At 37.1% G+C, this 12,218-nt stretch overlaps 1 protein-coding gene and 1 long non-coding RNA gene across 4 annotated transcripts; one reads left to right on the top strand and one right to left on the bottom strand.

Annotated features, from left to right (window-relative positions):
• Positions 1-3,835: 3,835 nt before the first annotated feature.
• LOC133724846 (uncharacterized) lies at positions 3,836-6,094 on the bottom strand. Of its 3 annotated transcripts, none has more exons than XR_009854079.1 (7): positions 5,745-6,094; positions 5,513-5,607; positions 5,171-5,279; positions 4,859-4,984; positions 4,505-4,595; positions 4,332-4,427; positions 3,836-4,235 (listed from the first exon to the last, which is right to left on the bottom strand). It is a non-coding gene; the product is annotated as an uncharacterized LOC133724846 (long non-coding RNA). The 3 variants fall into 3 exon arrangements; XR_009854077.1 differs by having other exon boundaries at positions 3,837-4,235; positions 4,351-4,427; positions 5,745-6,093; XR_009854080.1 differs by having other exon boundaries at positions 3,837-4,235; positions 4,351-4,427; positions 5,806-6,093.
• Positions 6,095-8,263: 2,169 nt separating this feature from the next.
• Positions 8,264-9,310, top strand: LOC133724825 (UDP-glucuronic acid decarboxylase 5-like). The gene has a single exon (XM_062151697.1). The coding sequence runs from the start codon at positions 8,267-8,269 to the stop codon at positions 9,290-9,292; it is 1,026 nt and encodes a 341-aa protein (XP_062007681.1). The 5' UTR covers positions 8,264-8,266; the 3' UTR covers positions 9,293-9,310.
• The last annotated feature ends 2,908 nt before the right edge of the window (positions 9,311-12,218 follow it).

The raw sequence follows: 12,218 nt of genomic DNA, 5'->3' as shown, positions 1-12,218 counted from the left end.
CATGTAACATATAATCTCGACCATTGTACATAACTTTTACCACTTCTATTTCTGCCCTAAAACGATTAGGTGAATTAGAACACAAATTTGGCTTTATTAACCTGCAGATTAACATCATTATTCAACCAAAATCATATGCTTAAATATATAAAAGGATGGCACGAAATCAGATTGTAGAGATATCATAAACAACTCAAGAACATAAAGAAACGAATCTGAAAATTACTAACATAAACTCATTCTTAACAAAAATCCAACTCCAATAATAAAGTTCATAAACGAAATCTGAAATTCAATACTAAAGAGTACGAAAATAGAAATAAGGGCCATGGATTACACTTTTTTATCTTCAAGGAAGCTTGGAGAACGTCAAGAGAACACAGGGCTAGGCCTTCAAGAACACGAACAGCCTTGGAGAAGTCCTAAAGCTCTTCACGACAAGAGGCTTTTTCTGAATTTTGGAGAGAAGAGAGCTAGGCTAATGAACTGAATTTTGTGTGAAGAAGTGATGGTTTTGGAGTAGAGAATGGCTGCTATTTATAGTGGAATCCTCCTCTCTTGTGACCAGATACATCCCTTATTCCTCTCCTTTGAATTGCACTAATTTGTTCTTGCAAGATTTGTGCTCACAACGAACTCCTATAATCAAGAAAATCAGAAATTAATTAGAGTTTATAATCAATAGAAAATAAGATAATTAGGAATAAATATTGACTGTAAACACACCCTTGTATCTCCCTTTCAATTCCTCCTTTATTTTGTGCTTCATCTTATCCTTCAAGCTTCCTTGATTTCATCACTCAAGAGTTCTCAATGGGATGGACTCTCTTTAAAACAAGAAAATCAGAAATAGGAAAGTTCAAAAGAAGAAAGTTCCCTAAAACAAAATAGCAAATATTTCCTAAAATGAAAGAGGAAAGTTTCTAAAATGACTAATCCTTCATTTACGCTCGTTTATGCTCTTTTTCACCTTTTTTCTCCATTTCTGACCTTTTGTACCTAAGAACATAAACTATGTTATTAGTTAGTAATTTTAAGAGAATGACTTAGCCAAATGAGGGAAATACATATTAAAAACATCACACTTTGTGCTCTTATCAGCTAATGATATAAATAAGGATGAATTTCTGTTTACTACCCTGTACTTTCAAGGGTTCATCAGTTCAGTCCCTGCGCTTCTAATTTAATCAGAAAAGTCCTTGCACTTTCCAATTTCATCAAATCTATCCAATCTATCACCACTTCATCAATTTTCGAGGAAAATTTCCAAACTACCCATCTGCATTCATAGCACTGACGGGTCGGTGGGCTGCCTAGCGATGGGTAGTTTGGAAATTTTCCCTGTGAGAAGGTCCCACGTCAGCATTTTAATAGCGAAAATTGACGAAATAGTGACGGATTGGATCGATTTGATGAAATTGGAGAGTGCAAGGACTTTTCTGATTAAATTAGAAGTGCAAGGACTGAACTGATGATCCTTTGAAAGTACAAGGTAGTAAGCAGAATTTCATCCTATAAATAATTAGTAACAAAGACCATGTAATTAATAGTTTGAAGGAATTTTATTAGTAAATATGCGGTTCTGGCTCTCTCCAAAACCTAGCCGCCAGGGCTGTGGTTCTCTAATCCGGCGAACGATTCCGGTCTCCATCCTAAGTGGGGACTTGTTCTCCACACTCTGTGGTTTTTGCATCTACTCTCCAACGCAGGCTTATTCCGGCGACCTCTTAGCCTTGTCAGCGCAATGCGATCAGGGTATCACCACCATATCTCCTTGGTGTGAACTTGAAGATGATAGTGATCGCCGGACAGATCTGTATGGGATCGGTGATTGGCGTGCGTGGATGTCTGGCTTTCGAATGCGACCACGGAGGGGACGACTCAAACCCTTATTCGATCAAATTGTGTGGGCTGACATGATGACTGCGAAGGAGATTTGGAATCAATCTAGATGGTTTCTGGGTGAGAGGTCTGGCGGTCAGAGGCTAAGATTGACGTGGATTACAGCTGAATTGGGAGATAGAGAAGGGCGGGTCGGCTCGGCGCTGGGTTTGAAGTGGATTGTAGGCCAGAAGTGGCTAGGAGAATTGATGCCGGCTTTGAAATGGTGTGGTAGAGTCTTCCACCGTACTGTGACTGTGATCGAAGGCATCCGGTCCCATGGAGCGGCGGCTACAGGCACTACTCTCCGATCAGAGCATGAGGTGGCGAGGTCGTTGGTGGCGGAGGATCTAATGGTCGCCGGTGAGAGGATCCCTACTTCTGGTGGGGTGTCCAAATCATTTAGGTGGCCCATTTCATGTGGGTGGCCTAAATCAAACAGGCCTGCTGTTTCCTTAGTAGGTGGGCATGTTGTTTGGTTTTGGACCCAAGTGTGGCCCAAATTGATAAGCCTAGGTCCTTTAGGGTTTCGTATTTGGCACCCCGAAGAATCCTGTCACTTCACTAATGGGCTCGGTTTCTTCAGAGTTTAGTCTTGGAATCTAGGAGGATCGACTCAGAAAATCACATTTACAGTCTTTCCAAACCTCCTAGCCCAAATGTTATGGGCAAGGAGAAAATTTAAGTTTAGTTTTTACTTTCTGAACTTAGCCTATTTACTATGTTTTGTTTCATAGTTCTTAGGCTCGCTTTAAAATAAGTGAGCATTGATTGTCTAATGAGTGGTGTTAACATACCACGTCCTAAACTTTTCCTAGAGTTGGCAAGAGAATGTATGTATCCGTGCCATTCTGGCTTGTGATGAATGGAATTGATTCCCTTGGTTCAAAAAAAAATAGTTTGAAGAGGCGAATGGGTAAAACCAGTTACCAAATTTTAAATATTTTGAACTATTGGATATATTATCAATCCAATGATCCAAAATATTTCAACAAAATTGGTGTATGCCAAATACCCGGTACTTAAGAAAATTCTCATACAAATGTAGAAGAGCCTAAAGAGAAGGCAAAAATAAAAAAGTTTCAGTAGTAAAGGACTAGCAATAGATTTTTCCTCAATAACCGTCTCACACTGCGGCAACAAAGTCACTGTCAGGTCACGGTCTGGGCTTGGTTTAGTTACCGATATTTTGCCATCTTTGACACTATCTCTTAGCATGCATGCTCCATATATCATGTTCCTGGTGACCCAAATATGGAGGAATGATATACACAACTGGAAGCTTGCACTCCTCTATTCTCTTTCCACTTTCCTTGGCAAAAGTATCTTTCGGAAGCTCATCAGCAGCATAATTTGGAGGCACTATTGTAGTCTGTATGAGGTATTTGTCTTTGCACTCCACAGTTGGAGGATATTTAATGATGACTTGCTGGGTGAGTCTGATGACACATGAGTGTCGAGCCTGTATAACACCAAAGTTGAGATTTGCAATGTACTTCTTAGGGTTAGTGGTTTTAATCTTGAACGCAACACAGTGTTCTGTGTTATTGAAAACGTTTAGATTACAAGAGCTTTGCTTTCTTCGCTCAACTAGAAATTTCAGTTTATCATCGGGATGAACAGAGATGATCAACTGATTACCATCACCGTCGCTATTGATGGACCGCCAAGATGTGAACGATTTTTTTCCTTCTCCAGACAGCATGATGACAGCTGTAGGGCTGGGTTCGGTACGGTACCGGCCCTTCAAGGCCAAAACCACCTACCGTACCAGAACTTATTGGTACACAAAATGAAGTACCATTACCGGCCACAAAAGTCGGTATACCAACTTCTCGGTATCGGTTGGTTGGGCCTCCAACCGAGTTTAAGATTGGGCCAGCTTTCAGCTAAGGCCCAAATGAAAATTTTAAATCTCAAAGCTGTCAGCAATAGAAAAACTGAAAGCAATGAAAAACAATCAAATAACTTATATGAATTCAAGGGCCCAGACCATAAGCAAATGTAAAACAATCAAATAACTTATAACTCTCACTCTCTCAGTCTCTCACATCAACTTCAGTTCATCACTTACACTCTTACAGTTCATCTCATCATCAATTCATCACTTCATAATTCATATCACTTAGCCACTTACAGTTCATGTCATCATCACTTCATACCATCACTTACAGTTCACACAAATGAATGAATGACACAAGAACAAAGCGGACAATAGTTGAAAATAAAGTATTCAAAGACTCAAATTTCATCTCATCGTCACTGCATATTTGCTTGTTGTGCTCTGCTCCCTGCATATTTGCTTCTTGTGCTCTGCTCGCTGCGGCCCTGCCTCACTCAAAGACTCAAAGTTTCTGCAAATCCATTTTAGTTTAAAAGAATAAGAATGCTGGCAGTTCTGCAAATTCAATTAATGAAGAAGAATTTAGGCAGTTTTTGCAATTTCTAACGTTGAACAAGAAAGCTCACGATGTTGCCTGCTGGCTGCTAGGCATCAGTTTGTGTAGAGCTGATATTGGACTCCATTCCTTGATTAAAAGCATTTTCTGCAAAATAACAAAGACAAGGTTAAAAACAATATTATGATTCATAAAATAAGAAACAAACAATATGAGTAGCTTACCCCTCTCAAGTTCTTCCAAAGTGTGATACATTTCAAGGTCATCTTCAGTGGGATCTTTGTAGAAGTTTGGGGATCTTCAGCTTACCCATAGCTGCATCAAACATTGTGATATTAATAGTTGCAGAAATAAAAAATAAAAATAAAACATCAAACATTGTGATATTAATAGTTGCAGAAAAAAGAATCAAAGTAACAAACATTGTGATATTAATAGTTGCAGAAAAAAGAATCAAAATAACAAACATCAAACATTATAATATTTATAGCTGCCGAAACAAGAATCAAACAAAACAAAACAAACATCAAACATTTTAATAGTGGCAGAAAAAAGAAACAAACATCATAGTGTCATACATTGCTCCAGAAAAAAGAAACTGACCTGTTGGTCCAAACCGACCAACTACACTGCTCCTACGTTGCTCCAGTTCTAACTTCTAAGCCTTGAATCCCTGATTTCTTGAATTGTTGAGATTGGAACACCTGAAAATTATAATGAGAGCATGTTAGACCAAATAGTTGCAGAAATTGTGAATACTTAATTACTTATCATTCATAATTCAACAACATTGACTTATTACAACAACATCCTTAACATTCAGACCATCCTTAACATTCATGATTCAACAACATTGACTTATTACAAAGTAATTACAAACAGGAACTTACATGACCAGCAAGGAAGAAGGGAAAAAAATTGAACACGCCATTAATCCATAGTCCTATACTCCTATTCCATAGAACAAGAGCGTTCTGAAAAGAACATGAGAATCACCACCTGGACATCAAGAGATTAAGCCAATAGCCAAACTGATTATTATACTGAACAAAATCAAACTTTTCATTATGCACAGTAAGATATCTTGCATTTAGTGAATGTCATGTTCTTTTATTGGTAATTTGCAGCTCTCTATATTCTCCGGTGGAAAAATCCTTCTAGCATGTTAAGTTGTTAACATACACAGATATGGTCTTTTGAAAATGTTTTACATCAAAAGAGATTTCCCATACCTGGGTACAGATGGTGGAACATCGAGACCCACAAACTTAGTCCTTCTCCCTCAAACATCAAACATTCAAACTTATTCATCGGTGCTCCTGCAGCCCTGCTCCTCCAAGCACAAAAGAAAAACCATTAAAAGTTTAAAACCCATAACAAATTGGTAAATCTCAAGATAAAATATAACATATCCAAGATCGAATTGCTAAAAAGCCTAAAATTGGGTAGATCAAAGTCTCGAACCTCAACTCAACAATCCAAAGCTTCTAATCCAAAACAATTGAAGCTCCGAGCTCGTACTCACCAGCAGTATTGCAGCAATTGTTCAGCTACTTTGAATCGAATCGATTTGACGTGAAATGAAATCGAATGCACCGAACGATTCGATTCTTGGAAGAGTTAGAGAGGCTCATAAGCTCACTCGAGTTCGAGAGTGAGGGAGACAGGGAGTGGTCGAGAGAGGGACTGAGGGAGTGAGGGATTAGGGATTAGGGTTTGGACCAAGAGTTTGAGAGAGAGGCTCAGCCGCTCAGGTCTCGCTCGGGTTCGAGAGAGAGAGAGAGACGAGGTGAGAGGCAAAGTGGCCTACTGAGAGAGGGACTGAGGGAAATCGGGAATGGGATTAGGGTTTGCAAAGTTTTAATCTAACGGTTGTTAGTTAATATGGAATAAAATCAACGGTTATGATTAATTATATAAGAAATATTTAAAATAATTAAATATTATATTAAATACGTGGTACGGTACGGTATACCGTATTTCTTTAAAATTCCATACCGATACCGTACCGATTACCCCTATTCGGTTCGGTTGTACCGTACCACAAGTTCGGTAACCGAGATCCTTGGTTCGGGACGGACTCGGTTGGCTGGTTTGGATCGGAAGGATTTGCCATCCCTAGATAGCTGAAGCAATACCTAACTCTACTAGAAAAATGGGCAATCTTAATGGAAAACACGTACACTAGAATCTTCTAGCAAACACTGTCACACGAAAGAAGAAGAGAGAACTTCTCTATATATACAGTCTGAGGGGTGCCTTATATAAGCATTAAGAGCAACTCCAACAGCTTCCCTATATTTTGATTTTTCTCTACTTGGGAAAATGAGCCTCTTTTGCTCCAACAGATTCCCTATAACTATCCTTATTTTAGGGAAAGTGAGGAAAGAGAAAACCAAATTCTCTATATTTACAGCAATCTCTAAAATTTTAAGGAAGAATATGGAGATTTTAGAGATTGCTGTAAAATAGAGAATCTGTTGGAGTTAGAGAAGAAAAAGATGTTTAACTTTGACTTTTGCTTCCCTATTATACAGAAATTATAGGGAAGCTGTTGGAGTTCTCTACCCCAGAATTAATTAGGAAGGTAATAATAATAAATTTATTCCTTGTACGCGAGGACATGCAAGTAACCAAATCTTAAATCCTAATCTTACTTAATAAGGAAAGAAATCCTAATGGAATCTAGAACCATGCAAAATTAATTGTATCGTAACAAATTAAGGAGACGTGGCAATGACGTACGTTCTCCTTGCAACCCTATCTGTATCACATAGTCGTAGTAGCGTAGCTAGATTACTCATTCCCTCCTGCATGCATCACTTTTTTTTATCTTCAAAATTTGAAAACTCTGGCTCAGTTGAGTGAAAAGATTCAGTAATTAAATCAGATGAATCATTAAAAAAATGCTTAGTTGTGTATTTGTGAATTGATCGAGTTTACGAATTGATAGATGATTATATTAGTTTAGATCGACTTGTTAGACTGTATTTTCAGTTTAGCTATCCGCTCTATATAGCTACTAATCCCTAATTCATTGCTAAAAGTATAAAATGTTAACTGCATATCAAAAAACAATTCGTCTAAAATTGAAAACATAATCAAAGTTCAATCTAGACATTATAAGTTTTGATCATGATATGGTCATCTAGTTCAATTAATTCAACCAGTACTTCTTTTCACTTTTCACATCATTTCACTCCCAATTGATAAAAACCTATTTATCTAAGGTGTGTTGCTAGCTTCATGTTATTTTTCTTAATTATTGATACCAATTGGATATGGACCTTTACCTCCTAGCTAGCCTAGCTAGCAGTGGAAAATTAAGCATATCAATGTATCAAATTATCAATATTGATCAATTCATGGGTTTAGACTAAATTAGAACCCTAAATTAATAGAAGCCAACACATTAGTTGACATGAATTAATGAATAATAAAGAAAATTCTGCCTCATGAGACACCACCCTAGTAGTATGCCTTTATACAAATCTTTCAAGAAATAAAAATGAGTTTCAGTAGTAAACTAAAACAAGAAGAGCTCTAGGAATTGATTTTTCAAATGTGGGTGTGAGGCGAGGTCAATTGATTGCAACCGCGGTCGCTTTTGGTGGAGGAAGATTTTATTCATTTCCTGTATTATCACATGATGATATAGTTTTCAAGTGTCGACAGTCAAATAATATGAGGAACATATATATAGTACGACAATCACGGAGAGATACTTTAGAAACCCCTGGCAAACGGAGGCGAATTATAAAGATGGTAAAATAATAAACATAGTCCTTATACGCTAAGGAGTACGTTCGGTTAGACGGATCCTTATACATTGTCCTTAACGAATCCTTATTCCAGACTAATTAAGAGAAAAAAGAAGGGGTCTGAAGTGTATATAAGCTCTCTCCTTTATCTCATACTGCACTTGCACTAATCTGAAGACCTTTAAGGAAAGTTGAGGATTTTTCTTGAATTGAGGAGTTCATCAAATGGCTACTAATGGAGAACGAACTTGTACAAAACCGCCTCCGAGCCCCTCTCCTCTAAGAAATGCCAAATTCTTTGGGGCAAATATGAGAATTTTGGTTACTGGAGGAGCTGGGTTCATTGGCTCTCACCTGGTGGACAAGCTGATGGAAAACGAGAAGAATGAGGTGATTGTTGCGGATAACTACTTCACTGGATCAAAGGACAACCTTAAGAAATGGATTGGCCATCCAAGATTCGAGCTTATTCGTCATGATGTGACTGAGCCGTTGCTGGTTGAGGTTGATCAAATATTCCATCTTGCTTGCCCTGCTTCTCCGATCTTCTACAAACACAATCCAATAAAGACAATGAAGACAAATATGATTGGTACAATGAACATGCTGGGACTTGCCAAGCGAGTTGGAGCAAGGATTTTGCTCACATCTACTTCGGAGGTGTATGGAGATCCTCTTATTCACCCTCAAGTTGAGAGCTATTGGGGAAATGTGAATCCCAATGGAGTTAGGAGTTGCTATGATGAGGGAAAGCGAGTGGCTGAAACATTGATGTTTGATTATCACAGGCAGCATGGCGTAGAGATACGGATCGCAAGGGTTTTCAACACTTATGGCCCTCGCATGAATATTGATGACGGCCGTGTTGTGAGCAACTTCATAGCCCAAGCTATCCGGGATGAACCCTTGACTGTTCAATCACCAGGAACGCAGACAAGGAGTTTCTGCTACGTCTCTGACATGGTCGATGCCCTTATTCGACTTATGCAAGGAGACAACACTGGTCCAATCAACATTGGGAATCCAGGTGAATTTACAATGCTCCAACTAGCAGAGAATGTCAAGGAGCTTATCAATCCTAAAGTGGAGATTAAGATGGTTGAAAACACACCTGATGATCCTCGCCAGAGGAAGCCTGACATCTCAAAAGCAAAGGAGTTGCTGGGATGGGAACCAAAGGTCAAGTTGCGCGACGGTCTGCCCCTCATGGAGGAGGACTTCCGTACAAGACTTGGTGTCCCCAGAAATTAATCAAGAATGTAGCATAGAATTCGAAATCGTGGGTGATGGAGGTGCAAATTTGTCCATATATTGTGTGCGACACATCTACTCCATATGTTTCTCAAGCATAAGAATAAGTGATTTTATTGTTTTATTTTGTAATATTATGTTTATTTACTTGAACATTTGGAATGTATATAAAATCGTTTTGGTTCTGTGTTTTTCTTAAGAATAAAAAATAAAAATTTAAGAGAAAAGAAGTCTTAATGAAATTTGGAAACAACAAAATAACAATACAAACACTGTTAATCTTTTTCTTTGTTCTCAAGCTCCTTGCATTGTGACATTCAAATTCATCCAAGAGCCCAAGGCCGTCCTTGTGGTGTTGGAGGCAAACTTCCTCTGTGTAAAGTCATCACATTTTAACCCTTGTACTTTCTTCACTTGTAATTTTAAAATCAGTTTATGTAACTAACAATATGGAGGTCATGACTCATGAATTTAAATTTCACTAGCACTATGTCTGTGATAGGTTAGGTAGGGATAAATATTATACATACATAAGGGCTGACAAATTACTAGGTTGAACTTCAAGTGGACTGAAAATAGAAATCAATAACAAAGCATGAAAGATTGAAAGGGATACTAGCTAGCTACTATTTAGCAAAATGCATTCTTTCTTATCTATAAGGGCTGACCATTGCTGTCTAATATGAAGTTTCCTTCCTAATTCCCCTCTCAAATCTAAAATTGGAAAAGAAGAATCAAAGTTGAATCTAGACATTATAATATCAACACTTTTGATTTAAGGTCGATCAAGGACCTTGTCAATTCAAATATCTCTCTGCAATTTCCCCATCATTTCAGTCCCAAATCCCAATCAATAGAAACATAATATATGGCTAATGGGTCTGCTATAGCTTCATGTGATGTGCTTATTCAATATATGACCAATTGGATACTGACAAAGGCCTCCTTTTGACTTTAAACCCTAATAGTGGAAAACTAGTAATACATTATGGCTCCGTTTGGTTGACCGGAATGTTACAGTGGGAAAATGAATTGTACTAATTTTCCTTTCAATGATGAAATGGAATTGATTTAGCATTTCCATTTGTGGTGTTTGGAAGAATTCAAGACTTGAGATTAGGAAATGGTTTGAGAGAATTAATTTGTTAATGATTTTCCAATAATGCCCAATAGAATTAAATATGGAAGATTTAAAAAAATATATGAATCTAAGAGACAAGCTTTGGAAGGAAGGATAGAGTTCAAAGTTGAATTCCATCAAGAAATTTTTGGATTGAATTTTAAATTTGTAGAGATCTATTATAGCAAGAGTTATGAGAAAAATTAGTACCTAGGATCGAAGTGGTCTTAGCTCAGTGGTTAGAGCGCCCACTACCTAGGATCGAGGTCCTCGGTTCGAGTCACCATGGGGGTAGGAGTGAAATCATTTGATCCTCTTTAGAATAAGAAGAAGAAAAAAATGAGAAAAAGGAATGAGTGGAGATAAGAATTATTAATTGACCAGATTTTATGAGGGGCTAAACAAGTAAATTTTCTAATTGGTGCACTCTTCGCTAATTGGTGCATGTTAGAATACATATTTCTAGTAGAGATTCCTGTTATTATCTTGGGATGTTCTCTTTATGCTTATTGTAATTTGGGGTTAAGGTATCATGTCCCCCCCCCCCCCCCATGTATTCTGAGGTTTCATTAATGGTCAAGGCTTGAGGGCAGCCATACTGGCCCTATTTCAAAAAAAAAAAAAAACAAGTAAATTTTCAATTCCATTGAGTGAAGAAATTGAAATACCGCACCCTAGATGATATTTCTATTCCGCCTCTTTTATGGAATTGAACTCCAGTCAACTCATTTATTTTACTTTCATTTCCCGACTTATAATTTAACCAAACACGACAATTTAATAGAATGGGAAACTATTTCACATTCCAGATTTGATTTACTGGCTAACAAACGGGCCTATAGGGAATAAAGTATATCTTTATTTTCTTTATCTTGCCTTGTGCTTTTTTTTTTTTTTTTTTTTAAGAAATTACAACTAAATAGGAGATCAATTTCTTTTTTAACAAATTACATTTCTTGGATAATTTTTTTAATAAAAATGCACATAGCTAGAGGAGATGTGGTTTGTAAAAAAGGGGTGTCCATTTCACTTCCATTAAATAATTATATATAAGGCTTTAGTGAGGACATTTAAAGTAAAGACTTCATGAAGACTTTTAAATTAATGGTTAGATGATATGTGTGGTGAAGAAATAATATTTCAAGTTTTCAACTAAAATTGGACAATTCATTCAATCGTTGATTTGAAAATCTTCATGAAATCGTAATTTAAAGTCCTCATTAGAAACTCTTTACATATGTTTTAATAAACTTAATTTCCACGTTTTTTGATAGCTCGTTGGATTGTTTTTTAAGAAAATAAGGAAGAGCATAGAGAGAGAGTCTTTTAAGCCTCTCGTGCCTACAGAAAAGCAAACACATACATTGACATGTATTTATTTTTCTGCATCAAATTGTGTAGACTTGAGTTATTTTAATTTTGGTTGAAGATTTGTGAATTTTTGCAATTAAACTCACTTGAGTGAAAAAGTTCATTTTATTAAGTGTCGGAGTTATTGTCTAACATGTGCGAACTGCAAAGTATCAAAATTATGCTTGGTTATTTTAAGTTTTACAGTTGAGAGAGGGAAGGGTTCTGGCTTTAGCTCTACCCAAACCTCCAAAGCAGTTAAGCAATGACAAAACTAAATTTGTACTCATTAATTAAATAAAGGACTAATTTCTGCTTATTACCCTATACTTACAAGGATTCATCAGTTCAGTCCCTGCACTTCTAATTTAATCAGAAAAGTCATTGCACTCTCCAATTTCATCAAATCGATCCAATCTGTCTCCACTTCGTCAATTTTCGGGGAAAATTGACGAA

This window comes from Rosa rugosa, chromosome 1 (genome assembly GCF_958449725.1).
Source record: "Rosa rugosa chromosome 1, drRosRugo1.1, whole genome shotgun sequence".
Lineage (NCBI taxonomy): Eukaryota > Viridiplantae > Streptophyta > Magnoliopsida > Rosales > Rosaceae > Rosa > Rosa rugosa.
This window is presented reverse-complemented; position numbering and strand designations above follow the sequence as displayed.

Excerpts from the sequence above, each read along its gene's own strand:
- LOC133724825 (XM_062151697.1), top strand. The coding sequence starts at position 8,267 with ATGGCTACTAATGGAGAACGAACTTGTACAAAACCGCCTCCGAGCCCC.